General features: G+C 33.4%; 1 protein-coding gene across 1 annotated transcript; it reads left to right on the top strand.

Moving 5' to 3' along the window:
- The first annotated feature begins 676 nt into the window (after positions 1 to 676).
- On the top strand, positions 677 to 17,825 carry LOC127714780 (glutaredoxin domain-containing cysteine-rich protein CG31559-like). Its single transcript, XM_052220819.1, has 4 exons — positions 677 to 1,310; positions 14,443 to 14,679; positions 15,399 to 15,464; positions 16,387 to 17,825. Exons 1-4 carry the CDS (start codon positions 891 to 893, stop codon positions 16,573 to 16,575), a joined length of 912 nt encoding a protein of 303 aa, XP_052076779.1. The 5' UTR covers positions 677 to 890; the 3' UTR covers positions 16,576 to 17,825.
- The last annotated feature ends 7,841 nt before the right edge of the window (positions 17,826 to 25,666 follow it).

Raw genomic sequence — 25,666 nt, 5'->3', positions numbered from 1 at the left:
CACCACTTACCGAAGTAGACACAAACTTTCACATATATATAGATTTACACAAACGTTTTTTAAGAATACCAGCATTTCTGTTTTTCTAAATAAAATGCCTCCTTAAATGTGGGAATAGTATAGTGTATTCATTTCCTTGCACATTATATACATATTCGTTTTTTTTTCTTTCTAGGAAACGTTTAACATTGTTTGTACAATTAACATGAATACCCAGTGTAATAGGTGCTAAGGCTGACACTAGTAATTTAAAAAAAAACAAGAAAACTGAGACTCCTAAAACAATGACAACCATAACTCAGGACTATGCCCCTTGTTCATTTTATCTTGTCCTTTTGGCAACTGAAATTGATGTTTTGATTTTCTTGGTTCACCGCCCGGCGCCCAATGACAATTTCAATGAAATTGAATATTTTCCATGAGATCATTGAAAAGAAAAGTCGAGTTTTCATTTTTAACATTCTTTTTCGGAAAATAAACACAAATATTATGAAGGGCAGTTCCAGTCACTGTATCAATGTAAATAAATTTAAAACCGTTGTTTTTACATTAAGGTATCCTGTTTTCGCCTAAATAATGTTGTTTGGAACATTAAACTCCATGTACCTATTTGTAAAGTTGTCCATTCTGGTATTTAGCTAATGTTTAACGATCCACATATCAGATGATAGTCACGTGGTTACAGGTAACATATTTACCTGTGGATAATGATAGTTGCTTTTGCAGTTGTCTGTTGCGCACATCAGGGAAATATTATATTTTTTTAATTGATTGAATCGACCACACCTAAAGAAAGATACAAAATATAAAGAATTCTTATGTTTAGATTCAGTGACGTTGTTGCTAAAAATATAGGCGTTAATTTAAGCCATTGTTATTTATTTTAGAAAATGAAAACTAACAATTTAGATTCTTCTGGAGTCTGTGTTACACCATTAAGCAAGCATAAAAAATTCACTGGATTGCAGAGAAGCCAGTCTGAAGCTTCTTTTAATTTGGATTATAATAAAGTAGACGATAGGAAGTACTGCAAACTTGGAAGGAATGGATACACCGATGCCGAACTGGAAAACCATGTTAAACATTTATCTCTGAATGGAATTAATGGTAATGGTACCATACCATTTTACCTAGACCTAGAAAGCGGAGACGGTTCTACGGATAAAACGTTTGCTGGCAGACGTAACGTACTTGATCCGTCTTCACTTCAGGAGAAACAGATCCTTAGTCGGAAAGGCTCTGTACGAGGATTCAAAAACAGAGTTCGTGCTGGCATCAATACGTTCTTGAGGGATGCACCAGATAACACGGTGAGGTTTTAAATATTTTAATACAAAAACAATAGGAATGTTAAGTATTTTGGAGGAGGACGTTAAGAAATGTTTGAGTTTGGTGTCGTCTAGTTATCCAGTGAGGACAGGGCATATATATTTTATATAGAATATCTGAATCCTATGATTGTCGGAGTGGAGTTCCCAATTCCTGCCAAACCCCACTGAAAATCTACCATGATATCCGCAGTCTTTTAAAGTATATAATATGTGATGATTTCGATAACTTTATTTAAAACCATGATAAATCATAGCGATACAATAGGCTGAACTTATCTATATTTATATATTATATATTACAAATGAAAATTCAATAAAAGTACACAGGCATGTCTAATTAAAATAACAATTCGTAAAATTTAAAAACCGTTCATTAGTAAGCACTTTGTTCGTCTAATTATGTCAAAAGTTAATTAAATTAAACAGTAGCCTTGAGATGAGAATGGCATTTTGGTGGCAATGTCCGGGTTTTGACATGATTTTTAGAATTCCCTTTCTATTATACAATTAATTATTTAATTTATGTATTATATGTCGATTTATTGATCGATTGATGTATTAGTTGATCTAATAACAACAAAAGTTCGAAACCTTATGTCACTGTGAAAAATTAGTTGTATCGATAAATTGATTGTGAAAAACATTGATGACTTTTGATTGAATGGTATTGATTTGTCATTGTTGTTTAAATCATTTTTGCAGGAAGAGAGAATTATTAAATGAATTGTAATTAAACGCACATGGACGTGGTCATAAAAGTTTACCTAATACTGAAAAGCAATAAATTACTTGACATGTGGTCTTGGATTTTAGTCTAAATAATAAAGTTATTGCATTTATAGTTCCGAGTACTGTTTTTGATGAATAAGGAAAAACAATAGAAATATAAATACAATGATTTTGTAATAACGATAACTTCCTTGTACAAACATTGACAAAGTTAATCTCTGGAATTCGTTTTGTCATGTATATATATATATATATATATATATATATACATGTATGTGTACATGTATGAGTAACTATCTCTAAACCTTTGATTTCTAGATAAAGGAGGTTATCCTGATGTGTATTTGATCGATCTCTTTATCTTTCAAAAGTCTGTTATTTATAATGAATACATTTAAATTATCTATAATTGAAATTTTAAATTACACGTACATGTAAATAACTTATAAAATCCATTTTAATCTTGGTTAAAAACGTTCTCATCTTTAATTAGAAATAATGCGAACGTTAAGCCAAACTTACTCACCCTTGATATTTTATTGACCAGTCTGGTCTTTGGATCGCTGCAGTATGATGTACAATTGTATTTATTATACCGGTATTATAAAGCTAAGTGCTTTTCCTGTACTGATTTTTATCGGGCGTTCTTTTATGTACCTATACTTACTTCGTTCTTCCGGATTAAAGGCCGGAGAGGGTTGGGATATTAATGCTCAAATAAGGAAACCAATCAGTTGTATTTGTCTTTTACTATAAATCATGTATCTTCATGTTTTAAGAAATTTCATACTTGATGGTAAATTTTTAAAAGTCCATGTGAAATTACTCCGAGCGAGTTAGAGCTTGATGTATTGTTCAGACACTTGACCACCATTAAAGACTGTATCTTGGGTTTTGTGTGTGTGTGTGTGTTTGTGTTCATAGCATGAAAACTGTAATTTGAGATTAGAGGAAAGATTGTGAGAAAGGAGAAAAGGAAAAGAACGTGAAAAGGTACCCATCCTCGATGCACTTGCATGAGAAATAGTGAGGTTTTAGATAAAAGGTTACATGGAGAACAAAGAAAAAAGTGAGAAAGGTACCACTCGGTTATCCCACTTAATTGTACTCAAAGGGATGTACAATGTTGTGACCCCTTCCCCCTTTCCGTCTGTTGGATACTATACAAAGAATGTTCAACCAAGAAGAAATCGCTTGTGCCTTTGGAACATCTGCCAACATACATCGAGTCTTATCAACTAAATCTAGTCAGATATATAACCAGTACATAACAATGACAACCTGGACATATGTTAAAACCTCGCAAACTCTTTTTATATATTATTTAGTGTGTTATTTTAATGGACTCGTTTTCTTTCTAAAATAATCTAATATAGAGCTAATGACAGTGATGGAAGTCTTACTTATGACAGTGAACATGAAAAAGACATGATAAATTATTCACATCTTTTGTCGTAACCTTTGTTTTACCGTATCAAAGTAACAAATATTCGTATGACATACACGTACCTTATATGTAACAAACGCTTGTTAACGTCTCAAGTTTGTGTGTATTGCACATAAAAATATTTACTACTTAGCTTATGGACAAAATCAGTCTTTAAATAAACATTTACGTGGTCATAAAACGTTTTGACTTTACCTTTTTAAAATATTTATATTGACTTGAAGGCTGTTTACAATAGTCTATTGTTATTTAAAATCAATGCTTAAGTAGAAGTAAAAAAAAACAATATACGCAAACATCATTTGTGGAGAAAAAAACTTGAGTTTAAAATCCCCTGCACCGGAAGTCCAAAATTCAGATGCTTATTTAAATTGAATTGGAACTCAGTAAACGTCCTAATGACTTCTTAAATTAAAACTGAAAAAAAAATGGGACTTAAAACTGTCACATAATATAGTGTTTGGTTTTTATACATGCAACCTTTAGGATCCCAAATGAAAAAGAATAATGTCTTTATTTAATAACAAAAATTCACGCGTTGTCGAGCTAAGCATACCCCCACTCGTAACTCAAAGTGTCGGAAACAGGAGTTAGGTGACTGAAAGATCAGAAACACACGTTACAAATTATTACTGTTGGGCTGTTGACCATTCGGTTAAGTGGTTTTTGAGAAAAGTGTGACGAAAATATTTGTTTGGCGAACGGACAAACGGACGGACAAGGCAATATAGCCGATATAATTATACAGTATCTGGATTTTCATGGAAATTATGTGGGAAAATGTATAGTAATACAAGGTGGTCTTTTGTCACAAAACCATAAAAGTAAACATATCTCTTATCGTGCCGTGAACTGCAGCTCTCCTTTCTTTAGTGGGGAAGTGAATGCAAAAGGATGATGATAGAAAATTTTCACTAAATTAAATTTAAAATCACCTAAAATTTGCAAACAGAGCAACTGGTCACGAACACGGAAGACTGTATTCAAATTCACTGTATATAGTTCCTTTTTTCAAATAAAAACAAGGCTTTAATATATATGTAAATAAAGACAAGTGCATTAAAATATCTAAGTTAACATCTGATGTATTGATCATACAGAAATAAAACAAGTTTAATCAATTTTTATTTGCAATAAACTGTTGTCACTTTCAACCTTTGACATATTTTATATATAGATAAGATAACTTGTTGCAATACAAAGATTTAGCCAAGGGTCATAAGTAATAATGTAGTATCATACCTCGTATTATTTGGTCATATATATTTTATAAAACATAATAATGCAAGTTTTACCTTCACCTAGACATGCAAATTTTGTTGAAGTACCTGTTATAAATTACTTTGTAAAAAGTACCAAATAGTCACTTTTATCGATGACATATATATATATACATGTATTTGTTTGCTTTTTATAGCAATTCGGAATTACGTCAGTCGCTATATATATAAAATTATTTTTACAGTTACGATTGGGACTAGGAAAATAGTAAATACTATAAGGGATCAAAGCGAAAAGTAAAGAATGGGTTGCGTTTGAAGCATTTCTTGATTTTATTTCACCAAGAATGGTCTCGAAAGCCAAGAAAGACGTGGAAATACATTCATGGGGAGTTTTATAATAACATTGTTTCTAAAACGAATCGCTGAAACTGTCACGTTCGGCTTGAGGCAGCTACAAATTTTGATTCAGTAAAATAGCTAGGTTCACAAAAACTATCCATTGTAAGTCAAGTCTTGACAAACAGTACATATACGCTGTAGTATGGACCCAGTCAGAGTATGTAAACCGTTTTAAGAAAGAAAGACATCAATTCAGAACCAATATACACACAAAGTGTATATTTTAAAACCTAAGGCAACCAATAGTCAAAGGATAAACACGTTAACGATAGGGAAGCTAAAATAAAGGCAGTCAGTTTTGAAGAACTGTATTTTCCATAATCACTATTGTGATTGATAAGTTCAATGCGGCTTTAAAAGGACATTAGCCACGAGATATAAAAAAAAATTACGTTTGATTTTTGTTTTGTTCAATCATTAATGAAAGTGATATAGTGAAATAATAATTCGCTTTTAGGTTCAATTTTGTCAAAATAAGCTTAGAAACATCGCTTATGAATTATTCACTTGCAAGTGAATAATTCGACCTCATTGAATCCGTATTCCTTAGCTGGAGATGGGTTACGCATGTATTCAGTTATTAAAAGGAAAAGAATGTCAATATTGAAAGTGAAACAAGGTTGAACCATTTGGTTGACTAATTCGATCCACAAAACATCATTCGTATACAGGTAAAAACGATGACAAACTTACTTTTTAACGTACAATATAAAATCAAACAGACCTATAAAATCCAAATGCACGTGGTCGCCATCTGTTTATATTTATGTTTATGTTAATATCTGGTTATATGACCGTCGGCAGTCTTCGGAGGTCATCTCGATGGTTAATTAGATGACGTCTAGACAAAAATACACACGACATTTTGATACATATTATCGAGTCCATGCATTGTTAATTGTTTATTTTAGACTTTTTGTAATTTGGATATACGTTTTAGTATGTTATAAATTAAATATGAGAATTTGAGTCAAATCGGTGAACATGAATTTGACAGCTAAAGACCTGGTGGTAAAAAAACTTTAAATGGCCTTGATCAGTAGGTCGACTTGATTTTTCCTTAAAGTCAAAATATATTTATATTTTAATAAACTTAGTAGTGTAATAAGGAACTATTCAAAATGTTATCAATTGTATTTTAACAAATACCAAATATTGAATGAAACAAAAATATTTGTGAATAACCTTTCCCTTCCTTATTTGTAAAACTACACCATGGTTCCCTTTAAACACAACGAGAATAATCATATGAATTTGAGAATTCCAATCGTCATCATTTGAATAAGTTACGTTTTACTAGTATTTCATTTCAAACAAAAGAATTTGGAACAAGGAAGCATTTAATACTTTAGTTTGATTTTTTTATAATATATTATATTACCTTGATGTTAAAAGTAACCTTTAAACGTTCCATACTTCCTCTAAATTTTTCATGTACACGGTTTTGATACAACGAACTGTACATGTGGTAGGGTAAATGAGCATTTGTATAAGGAGAAGTAAAAGAACACGTTTCCAAACCATTATTTTGAGATACTCTTCTTGTCGTATATATAGTTGGATCACTATTTAAACAAATGACCCAAATTAAAAAAAAATAGGCACATTCAGGAATCAGGTTCGATAGAAAAAATGTCTTCCTCCTTTTTAGATCACTTAAGTTATGATGTCTCCATGCAGTCGTCCTTCTGTTTTCATGCATTCGTGCGCCATTGATGAGTCTTGTGTAGCCGAATACGCATCATGAGTAAGTCTTTACAACCGCTGGGTCGATGCAACTGTTGGGGACGTTTATGCAAAAAGTCCGAAATATTGAAAATTTCGATTTAAAACCAACTGCTAATAATACAATAGGAAAAGGATACATTAATGAGCCACTAGGAGCACCTACTTGTACAAATTAAAGATAATAAATTCCTTGTATTTCATAATTATTGTTAGATTGATGAAGAAGAATGGGTGAGTATGTTTGATGTGTTTGATTTTGTCCATGTTGCATGCCAGACACAGGAATGTTGAACAATTATTTTTTTACACATTGAACATTATTCGCATCTAATACTATAAGTGAGAGTTCGACGTATAAAATTAGATTGTAACTTCTTCACAACTTTATCCGATGCAATTAAGTATAAACAAGAATACAAATTACTATTTTCAGTCATGTGAAGACATTCACTACACGGTGTTGAAGCTTATTCATCGTTCGAGACCGCATGATGACTTCTAGGCCGTATGATGACCTCTACGAGGCGTGTCTTTTGGTTAATCCGTCTTGTTAAGTTACTGTCTCATTAGCGGTTTGCCCTACATAATTTTCCTCCGTGGGCACAACTTCATTAAAATTCTTCGTCGTTGTTCATTGTTTCACAGTTTTATGTTGTTAAGTGTTTCACAGTTTTATGTTGTTCCGTGTTTCACAGTTTTAACGTTGTTATGTTTAGTTGTGCTTTTTAGCTCACCTGACCTGAAAGGTCAAGTGAGCTTTTCTCATCACTTTGCGTCCGTCGTCCGTCGTCCGTCGTCCGTCGTCCGTAAACTTTTACAAAAATCTTCTCCTCTTAAACTACTGGGCCAAATTTGACCAAACTTGGCCACAATCATCATTGGGGTATCTAGTTTAAAAAATGTGTCCGGTGACCCGGCAAACCAACCAAGATGGCCGCCATGGCTAAAAATAGAACATAGGGGTAAAATGTAGATTTTGGCATATATCTCTGAAACCAAAGCATTTAGAGCAAATCTGACAGGAGTAAAATTGTTTATCAGGTCAAGATCTATCTGCCCTGAAATTTTCAGATGAATCGGACAACCCGTTGTTGGGTTGCTGCCCCTGAATTGGTAATTTTAAGGAAATTTTGCCGTTTTTGGTTATTATCTTGAATATTATTATAGATAGAGATAAACTGTAAACAGCAATAATGTTCAGCAAAGTAAGATCTACAAACAAGTCAACATGACCAAAATGGTCAGTTGACCCCTTAAGGAGTTATTGCCCTTTATAGTCAATTTTTAACCATTTTTCGTAAATTTTTGTAATCTTTTACAAAAATCTTCTCCTCTGAAACTACTAATAAAATTTAACCAAACTTGTCCACAATCATCATTAGAGTATCTTGTTTAAAAAATGTGTCCGATGACCCCGCCCGCAAACCAAGATGGCCGACATGGCTAAAAAATAGTACATAGGGTAAAATGCAGTTTTTGGCTCATATCTCTGAAACCAAAGCATTTAGAGCAAATCTGACGAGGATAAAATTGTTCATTAGGTCAAGATCTATCTGCCCTGAAATTTTCAGACCAATCAGGCAACCCGTTGTTGGGTTGCTGCCCCTGAATTGGTAATTTTAAGGAAATTTTGCCGTTTTTGGTTAATATCTTGAATATTATTATAGATAGAGATAAACTGTAAACAGCAATAATGTTCAGCAGAGTAAGATCTACAAATAAGTCAACATGACCAAAATGGTCAGTTGACCCCTTAAGGAGTTATTGCCCTTTATAGTCAATTTTTAACCATTTTTCGTAAATTTTTGTAATTTTTTACAAAAATCTTCTCCTCTGAAACTACTAAGACAAATTTAACCAAACTTGTCCACAATCATCATTAGGGTATCTAGTTTAAAAAATGTGTCCGATGACCCCGCTCGCGAACCAAGATGGCCGACATGGCTAAAAAATAGTACATAGGGGTAAAATGCAGTTTTTGGCTCATATCTCTGAAACCAAAGCATTAAGAGCAAATCTGATGGGGATAAAATTGTTCATTAGGTCAAGATCTATCTGCCCTGAAATTTTCAGACCAATCAGGCAACACGTTGTTGGGTTACTGCCCCTGAATTGGTAATTTTAAGAAAATTTTGCAGCTTTTGGTTATTATCTTGAATATTATTATAGATAGAGATAAACTGTAAACAGCAATAATGTACAGCAAAGTTAGATCTACAAATAAGGCAACATGACCAAAATTGTCAATTGACCCCTTAAGGAGTTATTGCCCTTTATAGTCAATTTTTTACAATTTTCATAAATTTTGTAAATTTTTGTAAATTTTTACAAAGTATTTTCCACTGTAATTACCGGGCCAAGTTCATTATAGATAGAGATAGTAGTAAGGAGCAAGAATGTTCAGTAAAGTAAGATCTACAAACACATCACCATCACCAAAACACAACTTTGTCATGAATCCATCTGTGTCCTTTGTTTAATATGCACATAGACCAAGGTGAGCGACACAGGCTCTTTAGAGCCTCTAGTTTTTTTTTTTCATTCTGTCAGATCACATTACCTTGAAAAAAAAACAATAAAAAAACAATAGCCTTTAAATACATACACATCACCGACTAGCAGATTCTTTGGAATTGATATTGATTTAACATCAAGTGATAAAGTCATGAAAAGAAAATATATATCGTTCAATAAAAATAATTATCAATTTCAAAGCAAAAATCTTTAACGTCTAAACGACCATGAATATTAAATTCCTGACGATTTTTACATGAAAGACCACGATTTTGATCCAAATGGATATCGATCTCGTCAAATAATTATAGTAAACTTAATGAATAATATATATATTTATAGATATCTTTGTATTAATTCATGACACTTCATAATACACGTGTATACACCTGAAATTTTTTATTCCGGACATTATTAGATATGGAAAAAAACGAATACGCTAACTTTTTTAAACCTTAATTGGGAAATGCAATATAAGTTCTCATTTTGTATTCTTAAAAATCTGACTTTGAACTTGTTTGTTTTCTGTTCGTAAACTTATTCATCATTTGGTATTTTTGATACGTTTCTTCTTTGTTTTCATCAAACTTTGACAGACCGTAATATCTATAAAAACGTTGAAAGATTGGTCACACATATGTGTTATTTTTGTCACACACTGTGTTAATATTTTTTAGCTCACCTGGCCCACTTGGCGTTCGTCGTCGTCGTCCGTCGTCGTCGTCGTCGTCGTCGTCGTCGTTAACTTTTTACATTTTGAACTTCTTCTAGAGAACCAATAAATGGAATGAAACCAAACATGGCATGAATGTTCCTTATGAGGTGCTGACCAAGTGTTGTTACTTTGTAGCCGATCCATAATCCAAGATGGCCGCCAGCGGGGGACTTAGTTTAACATAGGACCCTATGGGAAATACATATAAATGTCTTCTTTTAGAGAACCAGTAAATGGAATGAAACCAAACATGGCATGAATGTTCCTTATGAGGTGCTGACCAAGTGTTGTTACTTTGCAGTCGGTCCATTATCCAAGATGGCCGCCAGCGGGGGACTTAGTTTAACATAGGACCCTATGGGAAATACATACACATGTCTACTTTTAAAGAACCACTAAATTGAATGAAAAAAAAACATGGCCTGAATGTTCCTTATGAGGTGCTGACCAAGTGTTGTTACTTTGCAGTCGGTCTATCATCCAAGATGGCCGTCAGCGGAGGACTTATTTTAACATAGGACCCAATGAGAAATACATACAAATGTCTTCTTTTAGAGAACCACTGAATGAAATGAAACAAAACATGGCATGAATATTCCTTATGAGGTGCTGACCAAGTGTTGTTACGTTGCAGTCGGTCCATGATCCAAGATGGCCTACAGCGGGGGACTTAGTTTAACATAGGACCCTATGGGAAATACATATAAATGTCTTCTTTTAGATAACCATTGAATGGAATGAAACAAAACATGGCCTGAATGTTCCTTATGAGGTGCTGACCAAGTGTTGTTACTTTGCAGTTGGTCCATCATCCAAGATGGCCGCCAGTGGGGGACTTAGTTTAACATATGACCCTATGGGAAATACATACAAATGTCTTCTTTAAGAGAACCACTGAATGGAATGAAACAAAACATGGCATGAATGTTCCTTATGAGGTGCTGACCAAGTGTTGTTACTTTGCAGCCGATCCATCATCCAAGATGGCCGCCAGTGGGTGACTTAGTTTAACATAGGACCCTATGGGAAATACATACAAATGTTTTCTTTTAGAGAACCACTGAATGGAATGAAACACAAACATGGCATGAATGTTCCTTATGCGGTGCTGACCAAATGTTATTACTTTGCAGTTCGTCTATCATCCAAGATGGCCGCCAGCAGGGGACTTAGTTTAACATAGGACCCTATGGGAAATACATACAAATGTCTTCTTTTAGAGAACCACTGAATAGAATGGAACCAATCATGGCATGAATGTTCCTTATGACGTTTTGACCAAGTGTTGTTTCTTTGCAGCCGATCCATCATCCAAGATGGCCGCCAGCGGGGGACTTAGTTTAACATAGGACCCTATGGTGAATACATACAAATGTCTTCTTTTAGAGAACCACTGAATGGAATGGAACCAAACATGGCATGAATGTTCCTTATGAGGTGCTGACCAAGTGTTGTTACTTTGCAGCTGATCCGTCATCCAAGATGGCCGCCATCGGGGACTTAGTTTAACATAGGACCCTATGGGAAATACATACAAATGTCTTCTTTTAGAGTACCACTGAATGGAATGAAACCAAACATGGCATGAATGTTCCTTATGAGGTGCTGACCAAGTGTTGTTACTTTGCAGCCGATCCATCATCCAAGATGGCCGCCAGTGGGTGACTTAGTTTAACATAGGACCCTATGGGAAATACATACAAATGTTTTCTTTTAGAGAACCACTGAATGGAATGAAACACAAACATGGCATGAATGTTCCTTATGCGGTGCTGACCAAATGTTGTTACTTTGCAGTTCGTCTATCATCCAAGATGGCCGTCAGCAGGGGACTTAGTTTAACATAGGACCCTATGGGAAATACATACAAATGTCTTCTTTTAGAGAACCACTGAATAGAATGGAACCAATCATGGCATGAATGTTCCTTATGAGGTTTTGACCAAGTGTTATTACTTTGCAGCCGATCCATCATCCAAGATGGCCGCCAGCGGGGGACTTAGTTTAACATAGGACCCTATGGGAAATACATACAAATGTCTTCTTTTAGAGTACCACTGAATGGAATGAAACCAAACATGGCATGAATGTTCCTTATGAGGTGCTGACCAAGTGTTGCTACTTTGTTGCCGATTTACTGTTCAAGATGGCCACTCAGGATATTTGATTAAATAACGGGACCAATATTAAACCAAATTTGGCCTCAATCATTATTTGGGTATCTGTTATGATTTTTATCTATCTTTACATGATTTCTAAAGTAGAGTCAGGTGAGCGACACAGGCTCTTGAGAGGCTCTAGTTTTTCTTGGCGCTATTTTTACACACACTCTCTTGCATAAACACACACACACAGACACACACATATTTATTGTTAATACATAACGTTCAAAGAGCAAAGTTGATTACCTTAAAGACGAATTATATTAAATTAAAGGATATTTTTAAGTGATTTGTTTAATATTGAGTTGTAAAGCCGGTGGATATTTTAATGTTCAGCTAAGTGGTCATTTTAATTTTCCACTACGAAAATAATTATGTTCAAAGCACTGTTTATACCAATTACATTTCCCTCAAATCTATGCATTTACATACCAAAAGCTTTACCGAAAATCTGGTCAAATGAACTTCCCTGTCCGTATAGGGTAGTATTGGTGACGGGAAGGGGACGTCCGATTATATGTGCAGAACGCACACATACGCGGCTTTGTCTGGTCGAAATGGGTGCTTTACACCCAATGGCCAGTGTTACAGGAGTACCACGCTCCATGCATGTAAAAATCTCTGGCAGTAACTCATTGCACTCTCTTGGAAACACGATAGATTATGCCGCGATCACAATAAATATACGAGAAAAAACCTTGCTCTCACACCGGACACAGTAATACATATTTAATGCTAATTGGCTAGTTCTTAAGCAATATATGATTCTGACGTCAACAGTGATATTTAATTCTGAACTATTGCACTGTTTTATAACACCGACGATTAAGGACAAGATACTTATAAATAGTAACGTAAATGGTTGCCTTAAGAATAGGAAATTTTTAATTACGAAAAAAAACTAATTAAAACCTTTAAACATTACTTACAGCCTACTACTTGTTACGAAAATTCTCGGACCAGGAAACGTCAAGGGATATTAGTTCAGGCGGGAACTACGTTTATCATGTACATGATGTACGTTGGTTTACTTTTTTAACTCTCATTGTCGATCTTATTTACTCGCTCAAAGTGAGATTATCTAGGCCAAAAGTACTAGCGGTATAATGGTAAGCATGTAACCATGACCTTTGACATCAAGCTAAGGTCAAATTAACTATTTTTTTTGGGAAGTAAGCCTGGTCCAGACCAGAACATGTCTTATAATTTGGCTTAAACTTGATATTACGCACAAAGTTGTATTACCATATATATTAACGACTTATTGGATACACCAGTGGTCATAGTGCGACTGTTTTGAATAAACCAGTCCTTATAACTGATGAGAACCGTTGTTCTCATTGTCTTCATTGCTCCATTTCTGTTCCAATTTTAACGCGAAGGGGATATGTATTTTTATTCACTCAAGCAATACTAGTTCCTGAATGTTCCTTTGTTAGATTGCACTCATGGTAATTATGATTCTTTAGTGTACCAGTTGGTTTATATTAGGATTCCTTAGTGTACCAGTTGGTTTATATTATGATTCTTTAATGTACCAGTTGGTTTATATTATGATTCCTTAGTGTACCAGTTGGTTTATATCATGATTCCTTAGTGTACCAGTTGGTTTATATTATGATTCCGTAGTGTACCAGTTGGTTTATATTATGATTCATTGGTGTACCAGTTGGTTTACGAACATACGAGGAAGAACTAATTTTTATTGTTGAGGGCTTCATTCAGTGAAGAAAACCTATACAGGCAGGCAGCAAATAAAAAAAAAAACAACAACAACAGACAAATGTCTTGCTCAGAGGAGACAGAACCTGAAATCAACTTGTTGCAACTAAAAATTAATGCATAATTGTATGGTGTGTCCACTGTATATAAATATATCAACTAGGTTTTAGCCAGTGACATAGTCAAGTGTAACAGTTTGTCTTTTGCCATATTTGCTGTTGCTGTAGGCCATGACCTTTATTGTCTGGTTTTACTTAAAATGTTTCCGCTGAGGTAATTAATTGGAGTATTTAGAACCAAACATAAAACAGAAATAACTGGTATTTAATTTACTGCCAAAAAGACTAAAACTGTTTGCTGATATAGTTAAATAACACAATGTGTAAGAAACACTGGGTGCTCAGTTTATAGTTTTTCCAAGTGAATAAAGACCAATTTAGTATTAAAGTAACATTGTTTTTTTTAATTTCAGAGAAAGATAAGAGAGCAAGAAATAGGAAAAATTGTGATATATACAACAAGTATGACAGTAGTGAGACAAACTCATGAACGATGTAAAATTGTGAAAAAGATTCTACAAAATCATATGGTTAGATATGAAGAAAAAGATTTGTTTATGAATAGTGACAATCAAAAAGAATTAATGGAACGTTTGGGAAGTAACGTGATATCTTTGCCACAGGTGTTCGCCGATGGAAATTTATTAGGGGTAAGTCACGTGCATAGCTAGCATTGACTTTCGTCAGACAAGTTAGAAGTTTGTTTGATACTTGATTCTTCTACGAAAAGCAATTCAGTACGTTTAGACTTACAGAGCAGTGCAATATCATCGATGTGTAATGTTATATAAAAAAGTGTGACTATGATTAATAGTGGAACAAGTATTAGGTGTTTCTGCATGTCGTGGTGGCGAACATGCGCAGTAAACCGGTGTGCATAAGTAGATAAGATATGCAAGTGTTCGTTTGGCTAAACGTTGATTTCACTTATTCAAGTTTGAGATCAATAATGATGAGAACTACTTGTATTATAAAAGTTCTGAAATTTCATTTAAATTAGACCCAAGCAAGAACTCTTCATGCTGTTGAAATATTGATACTTTTATCGACAATACAGTTAATATACCCATACTACATAAATCAAAATTGGTGCCCTGAAAAACATCTCATCATGTACGCTCCCGGCCAAAGGATTAGAAAGCCAAAAAACACACAAAACGTTTGAGAGCATAAACACCAAGACTGTCAAAACAGTACAACCAAAACAATCTATGGACAATTTGACTTGGAGGTAGTTAGTCAGGGAGGGTCCTTCCGACCTTTGACCATGAAGAAAGTGTTGATATATTGCTTCTGACCGGTGGTTGATAAAAAACGTTTACACTATGGAAGTATGTCTGTCAAAAAATTATATCTGTCTTTTTTTCAGAGTGAAGATGAACTTGAAAAACTAAACGAAATTGGGGAACTAAAGAAAATCTTAGAACATTTTGAGGTAAGACAATTAAAGTTAAGCGTACCGAGATTTCTACATTTGATTACCTTTAAATATTTTATTTAGCAATAAATTAGATATCAAAGAGCACTCGATAAACACTCAGTAAGTATTCTACAAACAGGAAAATTCTTCTTATGACAGATTAACAATCCACTCGAATGGATTTATGAATAATGCACATGTAGTAATGGTCCACCTTTGCCTTAAGGTATACAAATATCACACGTGTAATATGTTCAGGTATATACATAATTGATAAATAGGAAGTTAACTGCCGATGTAAGAAGCATCAGGGGTATAAAGAAGTAGATTTTTTAAAGAAAAAGATTAGGGGATGGGGTTTCAGAGGAGAGGATAAAGAAGTCACGCATGTGACTTTTGATACGTTTTTTTTTTATACAAAAGTGTGTATCCATTTGTCAAAAATATTGTCGTTCAGGTTTGTAAACACTGCCACTTGTCTCTGAAAACAATTACCTATATACTTTCAGAGACAATTGCCTGTGTTTGTAAGGACCAAAGTCGTTTTTTCTGGGTTTTTTTGTGTGTCTGTTTGATGTATCAAAACCGAAAAAACAAAACAAAAAACAAATACAAAAAATATTTGAAAAAATCTTATGAATATCATTTACAAAGGGGATTTGACGCATTAGTCATCACAAATTTTTATGTGGTTCAAAATAAACTGAATACTTAAAATACTCATGTTCAGTTTGCTGAATAAATTTGGGCAAGAATTAGTTTTTGTTTAAAAAATCCAATCTATCTGTATAGAATGTCTAGTTTATGATTTGAATTTGTTTGCTCCTTTTTAAACAAAACTAGACATGGCCTCAATCATTCAAATTTTTTGTTAAAAATATTTCATTAAAATAGAAAACATTTTCACCAATATATGTATTTTAATTTGATTTTGTAGAAAATAAATGTGAAATCTCATTGTGAAAAATGTGGTGGATACAGGTATATTCCATGCATACATTGTCATGGTAGTAAAAAGTCATTAAAGAGGAACTTTTTTACGGAAGAATTCTATTCACTTCGCTGTATGCAGTGTGATGAAAATGGTTTACAAAGATGTGATATGTGTCTGGACCAACAAGAATAACGACGTGTATATTGAATAAACTAAAGATTTTTTTAATATGTTGTGCAATCCTTGCCTGAACATAGAAAAGCTGGACTTTTTTATGCACAGTTTTAATGCCCGAGATGTTACTAACGAACCTTGCCCATACATTAATGTTTGTTCAAAGTTATTTTGCATGCAGAAAATACCTCTCTTTGTGCGTCATATAACCGAATTTGTTGATTCTTTTGTACTTTTTATCAAACTTAAGATCTCCTGTTTTGTAGTTACATTTCGGTGGTTATTATTAACACACCGTCTCTCAGTACTGGAAGCACTAACCCCTAATCATGGTCAAATAATGACAGTCAGAAAAATCCTAAAAAAATTGAACCGTTATTTGACCTTCAGCTTTACTTCAAAATTGCTTAGAGAATGGTGTTTTGAAGCTTTAAACGTCCACCGATAATTATTTTCAAAATGATTCTTATTATGATTTCTTTTCTTTCAAAGTACATCATATTTACCACGTGTTATACATCAGAGATGATTAAGTCTATTTAAGACAGGCATGTAACATAATTAAGTAGTTTGCAAATGTCATGCAGCTTGTAAAGAGTAACATTTACCTTATTGCCAATACTATAGGTTAACCATTACATTGTTGCCATCGTTTGAGGTTAACAATTACACTATTGCCAGCCCTGGAGGTTAACGTTTACATTGTGGCCATCCTTGGAGGTTAACCATTCACTGTTGCCAGCACTGGATGTTAACGTTTACATTGTTGACATCACTGGAGGCTGTGTATAAGATTCAGTAAACTCTTGATTTTAAGTTGCCACTAGTTTTAATTAATATAAGCAAGTTGCACATTAAATATAGAGATCAGAAGAGAAAATGAGATTATTTCTTTTTACATGTAGCACTGTAAAATAAAACACTCCGCCATACCTTGTAATATTTTACTTTTACCGACTGTCGCTCCAGTTCTGTATCTTGGACATGTAGCTAGTCTGGTTGCCTGTTAAATCTATTAATGAGTAAGTGTCCATGACTGTAGTTCCAGTTCTGTATCTTGGACACGTAGCTAGTCTGATTGCCTGTTTATGAATGAGAAAGTGGCTATGACTGGTTTCAGATTAGTATTGTTGACATGAAGCTAGTCTTTCATTTTCATTATGTTTGTCAAACCAAAGTGCTGATTAAAGCAAATTACATTGTATTTATAATTGTTAATGTTTTTTTGTAAAATGTATGTAATTTTGAATAAAAAGGTTTAACTATAAGTCTTGTGATTTATGTTGTGCATGTTGCTTGCTACTATGACAACAATGCTTCTTCTCAAATGTTATTTGCTCAGATATATGAAGAAAGACAAAAAAGTTTTTTTTCTAAAGACTTAGATTTTGTATTGTCGTTAACCGGAATTTTGTGGGTTTTTTTTTTAATAGAAAGACTTCTGGTTTTATAATTAATATTATCGCTATATATAATAAGGTACCAAACAGTTTTCTTTTTTCTTTTTCTTTTTGTTTTAAATGCATTGTTTGATTCTAAATTATTTGAAGAAAACAATTGTTTTAGAAGGGAAGAGAAACACAATAGTTTTTTTATATTGAAAATTCGCAGGAAAAAAAATACCGTTAGATATTGAGTTTCAATTTTTTTTTCTTTTTCCTATATGTTATTGAAATAAATAGTTTAGATATGAATAAACTTTAAAACAATTTTTTGTCTCGAGAACCCCACCCCCCAAAAAAGAATGAATATTGGTGAAAAATTGTACATTTACAAGTACATTCCTTGAAGGAATCGTGCAGCGATGTTTTGTCATGGAAACCACAAGAACAAATATTCAGCACCTATTGTGTGAGATTTTTCACATTTACGCCATAAAACTACGGATATGGACTTAAAATTACAACCCATAAAGTCCTTTATATTACATTAATAGGACCCAACTGATTGTTAAGTATTGTTACTGATAGCGTTTATCTGAAATCATTGTACAAACATGGATGTAAATAAGTAATAGCGGAAAACGGTATTGATACTGATTCGATACAGGTTTCTATTGATAACAACAACCGTCGAAAAGGCAACCTTAATGATATAAATATTATAATAAAAACTAACCCAGGCTCTTGGACTTTAGTTGACCTTTTTTAAATTATCAGCTGAATCGAATGCAACCAAACGAAAGAAAATTTTAAACGTATAATTAAGACACAATCAACAACTTTAAATAAAACAATTTAATCAATAATATCTACATATAAATGAAGTTTGCAGTCCAATGGCAACCATGGTATAGATCTGAGACTACTATATATATGTGTTATAGTAGTCTCAGTATTAGAAGTAAGTAAGGTTTCAAAAATAGAGAAGTGATTGAGCGTTCCATTAGTTGCATACCGGGTATGTTCATAACTATAAAAATCTATGAATTTAAATGTCATTAAGCTCTAAAAACTGCAGAAGACAAAATTGCATTTTTAATATTTTTGGTAAATTTTGCATGGAATAACAATCTTGTATGGGTTTTTCTCATTGTTGAAGGCCGTACGTTTGCCTATAATTCCTAGCATCCACTTCATTTGAACTTTGGTGGATAGTTGTCTCATTGGCAATCCTACCCCATCTCCTTTTTTATATTAATAAAAATAAACTATTAATTTAATTAGATTTACCTCTAATACAATCGTGGCTTCTGTTATTCTTCTTGTGGATGATTTTTGCCATAATCTTTCAAAATTGCCGTTTTAAGTCATATTTAACGGCTTTTCATCGTGTCATTGTAATAAGAAATACGACATAGTGCTTTTACAATCTCCGAATACACAAATGAAGCCTTGGTAGCTCTCAATTTTAGAAAAGATTGACAAACTTTTTGTAAATGGCCTTAGTTTGACATAAAATAAGGGGACATTGGACTGCAGCTGGAAAATGAGAGTTTGGATAGGGTCTTGAATTTTGCCACCGAACAGCCCACATACTTACCCTTCAAAGAGTTGTACCCTTTCTACATGCACGGAGCATTATCATATTGAATGAAGAAATGCACTATGCATTATTTCTTTTCGTGGGCAAATTGGAGATACAGCTGTTCCTTATTTTCTATTGCAATGCAGCATTATACACAGTGGCGGATCCAGGGGGGGTTACGGGGGTTGGACCCCCCTTTTTTTGACGATCAATGCTTTTGAATAGGGACATATGGTTGGAACCCCCCTTTTATTTTGGGTTGGAACCCCCTTTTAAAAATGGCTGGATCCGCCCCTGATACACCCCAACAAAAACAACGTCTTTTATATTACATTGTTGAAGATCAAAGAAGAATATAAAACGGAGACAAATTACCGACGGTATCAACAGGGATATCGGGTGGATGTGCCTTTTTGTCGAGCCTGCGACTTTTGTCGCAAAAGCGAGACATAGCGATCCTACATTCCGTCGGCGTCGGCGTCGTCGGCGGCGGCGTATACAAATATTCACCCTGTGGTTAAAGTTTTTGAAATTTTAATAACTTTCTTAAACTATCCTGCATTTCAACCAAACTTGGACAGAAGCTTGTTTATGATCATAAGATAGTATCCAGAAGAAAATTTTGTAAAAAAAAAAATCCTGTTTTTCCGTATTTTACTCATAAATGGACTTAGTTTTTCTGCCAGTTAACATTACATTCACTCTGTGGTTAAAGTTTTTGAAATTTCAATAACTTTCTTAAACTATCCTAGATTTGTACCAAACTTGGACAGAAGATTGTTTATAATCATGTGATAGTATACAGAAGAAAATTTTGTAAAAAAAAAAATCCTGTTTATCCGTATTTTACTCATATTTGGACTTAGTTTTTCTGCCAGTTAACATAACATTCACTCTGTGGTTAAAGTTTTTCAAATTTTAATAACTTTCTTAAACTTTTTGGATTTGTACCACACTTGGACAGAAACTTGTTTGTGATCATAAGATAGTATTCAAGAGTAAATTTTGTTAAAAAAAAAAATCCTGTTTATCCGTATTTCACTTATAAATGGACTGAGTTTTTCTGCCAGTTAACATAACATTCACTCTGTGGTTAAAGTTTTTCAAATTTTAATAACTTTCTTAAATTATCTTGGATTTGTACCACATTTGGACAGAAGCTTCTTTATGATCAAAAGCTAGTATCTAGAAAAAAATTTATTTCCTGTTTTCCGTATATTACTTATAGATGGACTTAGTTTTATTCCAGTTAACATTACGTACAGTCTGCAGTTAAAGTTTTTAAAACATTTATTAGATTTATAAACCTTCTTGGATTTTTACTAAACTTGAACATAACTTCTTACAATCAAAAGATAGTATCTAGAGGAAAATTTTTTAATAATTTTTTCCCCATTTTTGTTGAGCCTGCGACTAACAGCAAAAGTAGGCGAGACACTGGGTTCCGCGGAACCCTTACGAATTTTTTATTATGGTTACTCGTCGTTATTCAACATCTTACCTTGTTTACGAATGAAAGATTATATGGGGTTAACCAAAAAGGTATCATTTTACTTATAATAAAAGAGAAATTCACACGACAAAAAAAACCCGAGTTTTTTAGTCGCTGAACAATGAAAATGAGGTCAAGGACAATGTACATGTGACAGAAAAAAACGTCGTAACATAAGGCATCTATATACAAGGTATGACGCATCCTGGTCTACTAGCATCTGATTTTTTTTGTTTTATATACTTCGGTAACATCGCCGTCGGATTCGCATCCCGATGTCCTGCATCTCTCGATCTGTAAGTCGAATTTTTAGTGCAACCATAAAATTTATATTAAGGTTCCGGCAACAACTCCCTACCACTTTCCCGCTGGAATCTTTTCATTAAAATTATGATAATGTATTTGTTCGTGTATTTGTTTAGTTTATACCTATTCCTAGAGACTTTCCCCATTACAGAGTATCCTTTGTGGTTAAAAGTATCTGTACGCATGCATTCTTATGGTTTATTTATGTAAATTAGATATTGAAATGATATGATGAATTTTACCATAAAAAAGAATTCCACTACAGGTGCAAAGTACCGATTCTTATATTGCCACTAGCACACACGTGCTTGATCAATCATATATAATGTCTTTATCACTGAGGCCAATAAGTTAGCATTTAAATTTTGCGTTTAATGCACGTATATCATCGAAATGTGTTCTGTGCATGTTGAATAAGATATTTGAATTTTAAAATAGTTTAAGAGAAATATTATCCCTTGCTTCATCATAAGAACTAAGTAACGCTCGTACTATAGCATTTAGATAATGAATTACTAATCTCTCACATACAATTTATATTAATGGTAATCAATCAAAACAAAATCTAATCTAGTTTTATTCTTTTAATTACAAACTTGATTTTATTTCCACCAATTTTTTCATAGGAACAAGAGTGCACATGTTGAAATGTCTTGCCTGCTTTACTGACCATTGATTTTATGCTGATAGTCCTAACTATAACATTTTACTACAAGTATCACATAAACTTAACATGATCATAGAAAATAAGGTCAAGGTCAGATAAACCAAGCCAGAAATACATGTACACCTTAAAATCATTCCATACAACAAATATAGTTGACCTATTGCACAAAGTATCTAAGAAACAAACTTAACCAGGAAAACTTAACATTGAACAATGAACCATGAAAATGAGGTCAAGGTCAGATGATAACTGCCAGACAGACACATACACCTTACAATAATTCCATACACCAAATATAGTTGAGCTATAATTGCTCATATTTTAAGAAAAACGGACCAAAACACAAAAACTTAACATTGAGCAATGAACCGTAAAAATGAGGACAAGGTCAAATAAAACCTGCCAGACTGACATGTACATCGTAAAATATTTTCATACACCAAATATAGTTGACCTATTGCATACAGTACCGGCATATGAATAAACTGTTATCACAGAGATATGTCTCGCCTTTTTGTAATTTTGATTATGTAAATGTTGAAATTAAAATAGCAATACTTTAACATGTAAGTTATGCAAATATTCAAAGTCGATGAACCATGACTGAAGGTACATGGCTAAACAATCTCCATGGAATGAGATGTGCCAATGCAAATACAACTGCATACCAAATACCATTGACTTATTATAAGTCGTTCCCTTTAAACCAACCTAAACACAAACATTGACTTGTAAACTATGTAAAAGTTTAAAAGTCAATGAACCATGATCAGGGGAGGGGCTATATAATCTCCATGGAAACGATACTTGCAAATGCCAATAAATTTGCATACCAAATATCATTGACTTAACATTAGCAGTTCATCTTAAACTGATCTAATCACAAACTAATACATGTAAACTAAGCAAAAGTTTCAAAGTAAATAGACCATGACTGAGGGGGCGGGGCCAAATATTCTCCATGGAAATGAGATGTGCTAATGCTTATACAACTGAACACCAATTAACATTGGCCTACCACTAATGGTTCCCCTTGAACTGACCTAATCACAAACTGATACCCGTTAACTTAGCAAAATTTTCAAAGCATATAGACCATGACTAAGGGGGCGGAGCCAAATAATCTCCATGGAAATGAGATATGCCAATGCTTATACAACTGCATACCAAATATTATTGACCTACCACTAGTGGTTCCCCATAAATTGACCTAATCACAAACTAATACATGTAAACTATGAAAAGTTTCAAAGTCAATAGACCTTGACTGAGGGGGCGGGGCCAAATAATCTCCAAGGTAATGAGATGTGGCAATGCTAATACAACTGCATACCAAATATCATTGACCTACCACTAGTGGTTCACCATCAACTAGACCTGATCACAAACTAATACATTGTTGACGCTGTCGCCGTCGCTGACGCCGGAAACAGCATACCTATGTCTCGCTTTTTGACTCCGTCAAGGCGAGACAAAAACATACCAAAACACAAAAACTTAACTTTAATCACTGAACTAAGAAAACATTGCATTGAGACTCGCACAGAATGAGAGATTCAGTTGCAAATGCATCTACGGTATTGTTAAAAAATGTTTAAAATATTAGTTACATGAACCAACAAAATGGATTTAGGTCCTTGTTGTACAGTATGAAACTGTTATTTACAGTTTTGCCTTACACTTAGAAGTAAATATTTCATGCATACGAACCAGGATTTTATAGTAAGATATACTATTAAAATCATTAATACCAAGGACAATTGAAATTGGGATACATGGATGCTCAGAGCACTTAACATATTGGTCTGTTAGTCATACTTTTTTCATACACACACCAAATAAAACATGCTTGAAACCATTGGTAATGTCACATTAGCATATCATTTTTACATGGGCTTTAACTGCAAGGGGTTTGAAACAGGACACACATTCTAGAAGTGGTGAATAATCATGTCAAGTTGTTCCTCAACTCCAAGGGGTTTGAAAGTTAAAGATCGGAAACAATTTGAGATAAACAAGCTAATTCCTATAGGTCCTCCGCAGATGAATCAGTGGGGACCTAATACATTTTTGTAATACAACATTACACAGATAAGCATGGGCATACAATACAGCTACAGGGGAAGTAATAACATCACAAATGTAAAACATATGTTCTTTTTCGCTACATCACAATGTGACATATTGGGAAAAGATGCATTTTCCCACTGATTTTGAACATTATCTTGAAAGCGAGAACATGGACCCCTGATTTTTTAAAATCACTATTGGGTAAATTATGTAGGATGATCATTTATACCAATTTTGTATGAAAACATCATCAATAAATTTTTCAAAATGGGATAAGTAAATAGGAAAAAATGCCTTTTTTTTTTTAAATCATGAAAATTTTTTTGATATGAATTATTTTATAGAATTCTTACACAAATTTAGAGCATACTTATGAAAAGAAGAGATACCAAATATGTTTTCCATAAAATGCTTTTTATCTTTTGAAACAAAAAAGTTAGGTATTTCTGCCCAACAGATAAAAATGTCCAAAAACAAAATATTTGAGTATATCTAAATTTTGTTACCACATTTATATGTAAGGGTCGCACAAAAATAGTGGAAAATACAAGCTATTTAAAGGTATATATGCAATTTGTTCTTTGCCCTTAACATCCTGGTTAAAAGTATCTAAATATCAAGTTTTGTGGGATCATACTATTATTATATCATTATTCAAGAATTAGTAATTTTAAATCAGTTTGCTAATTGTCAGGATGGTTTCCCCTGTAATTTCATATTCTTGAATTAACAAATCCTCGCATTTAAACATGAGATTAATTAATATGGACCTTCAAAATAGGACCTTTTTTCTGACGCCAACTTTCACAGTAAAAATACTTGTTAGTAATGAAAACTTCAGTATACGGTAACTCTCAATCAATTTCTGTGAATAGAGAAACTTCAACAAAGATTGAATTTCAGCTAGAAATAAATAGACTGTTAACACAGAGATATGTCTCGCCTTTTTGTCAATGAACCACGACTGAAGGTACAGGGTCAAACAATCTCCATGGAAATGAGATGTGCCAATGCTAATACAACTGCATACCAAATATCATTGACCTACCACTAGTGGTTCCCCATAAACTGACCCTTATCACAAACTAATAAATGTAAACTAAGCAAAAGTTTTAAAGTCAATAGACCATGGCTGGGAGGGCAGGCCAAAATAATATCCATGGAAATGAGATGTGCCAATGCTAATACAACTGCATACCAAATATCATCAACCTATTACTAGTGGTTCCCTATAAACTGACCTGATCACCAACTAATACATTGTTGACGCAGCTGACGCTGCTGGAAACAGCATACCTATGTCTCCCTTTTTGACTCTGTCAAGGCGAGACAAAAACAATATTCATTTTGTACATCTATTGCGGATTTTGATTTGTCTAATTCATGTGTTGACCTCTGTTTTTTTATTTTTTATTCCATTTTAACATACTGTAAATTCAGAAATTATTGCAAAGTTTTTATTAATGCAAATAATGCGACTGGGTGAATATCGCAATAATAACTTGCATTCTGATATCTGATACATATTACTGTAAACAGATTTGCCTGAAATCGCAATAATTAATCACACATGTTCGTCCTTTCTTCAAAAATCACAGTATTAAATG

This window comes from Mytilus californianus, unplaced genomic scaffold, assembly GCF_021869535.1.
Source record: "Mytilus californianus isolate M0D057914Y unplaced genomic scaffold, xbMytCali1.0.p SCAF_9, whole genome shotgun sequence".
NCBI classification, from domain to species: Eukaryota; Metazoa; Mollusca; class Bivalvia; order Mytilida; family Mytilidae; genus Mytilus; species Mytilus californianus.
Note: the sequence above shows the minus strand (reverse complement) of the source record. Positions and strands in the feature narration are given on the sequence as shown.

Excerpts from the sequence above, each read along its gene's own strand:
- LOC127714780 (XM_052220819.1), top strand. The coding sequence starts at position 891 with ATGAAAACTAACAATTTAGATTCTTCTGGAGTCTGTGTTACACCATTA. Across the intron at positions 1,311-14,442 it reads GGGATGCACCAGATAACACG|AGAAAGATAAGAGAGCAAGA; the intron begins GTGAGGTTTTAA and ends TTTTAATTTCAG. Across the intron at positions 15,465-16,386 it reads AAATCTTAGAACATTTTGAG|AAAATAAATGTGAAATCTCA; the intron begins GTAAGACAATTA and ends TTGATTTTGTAG.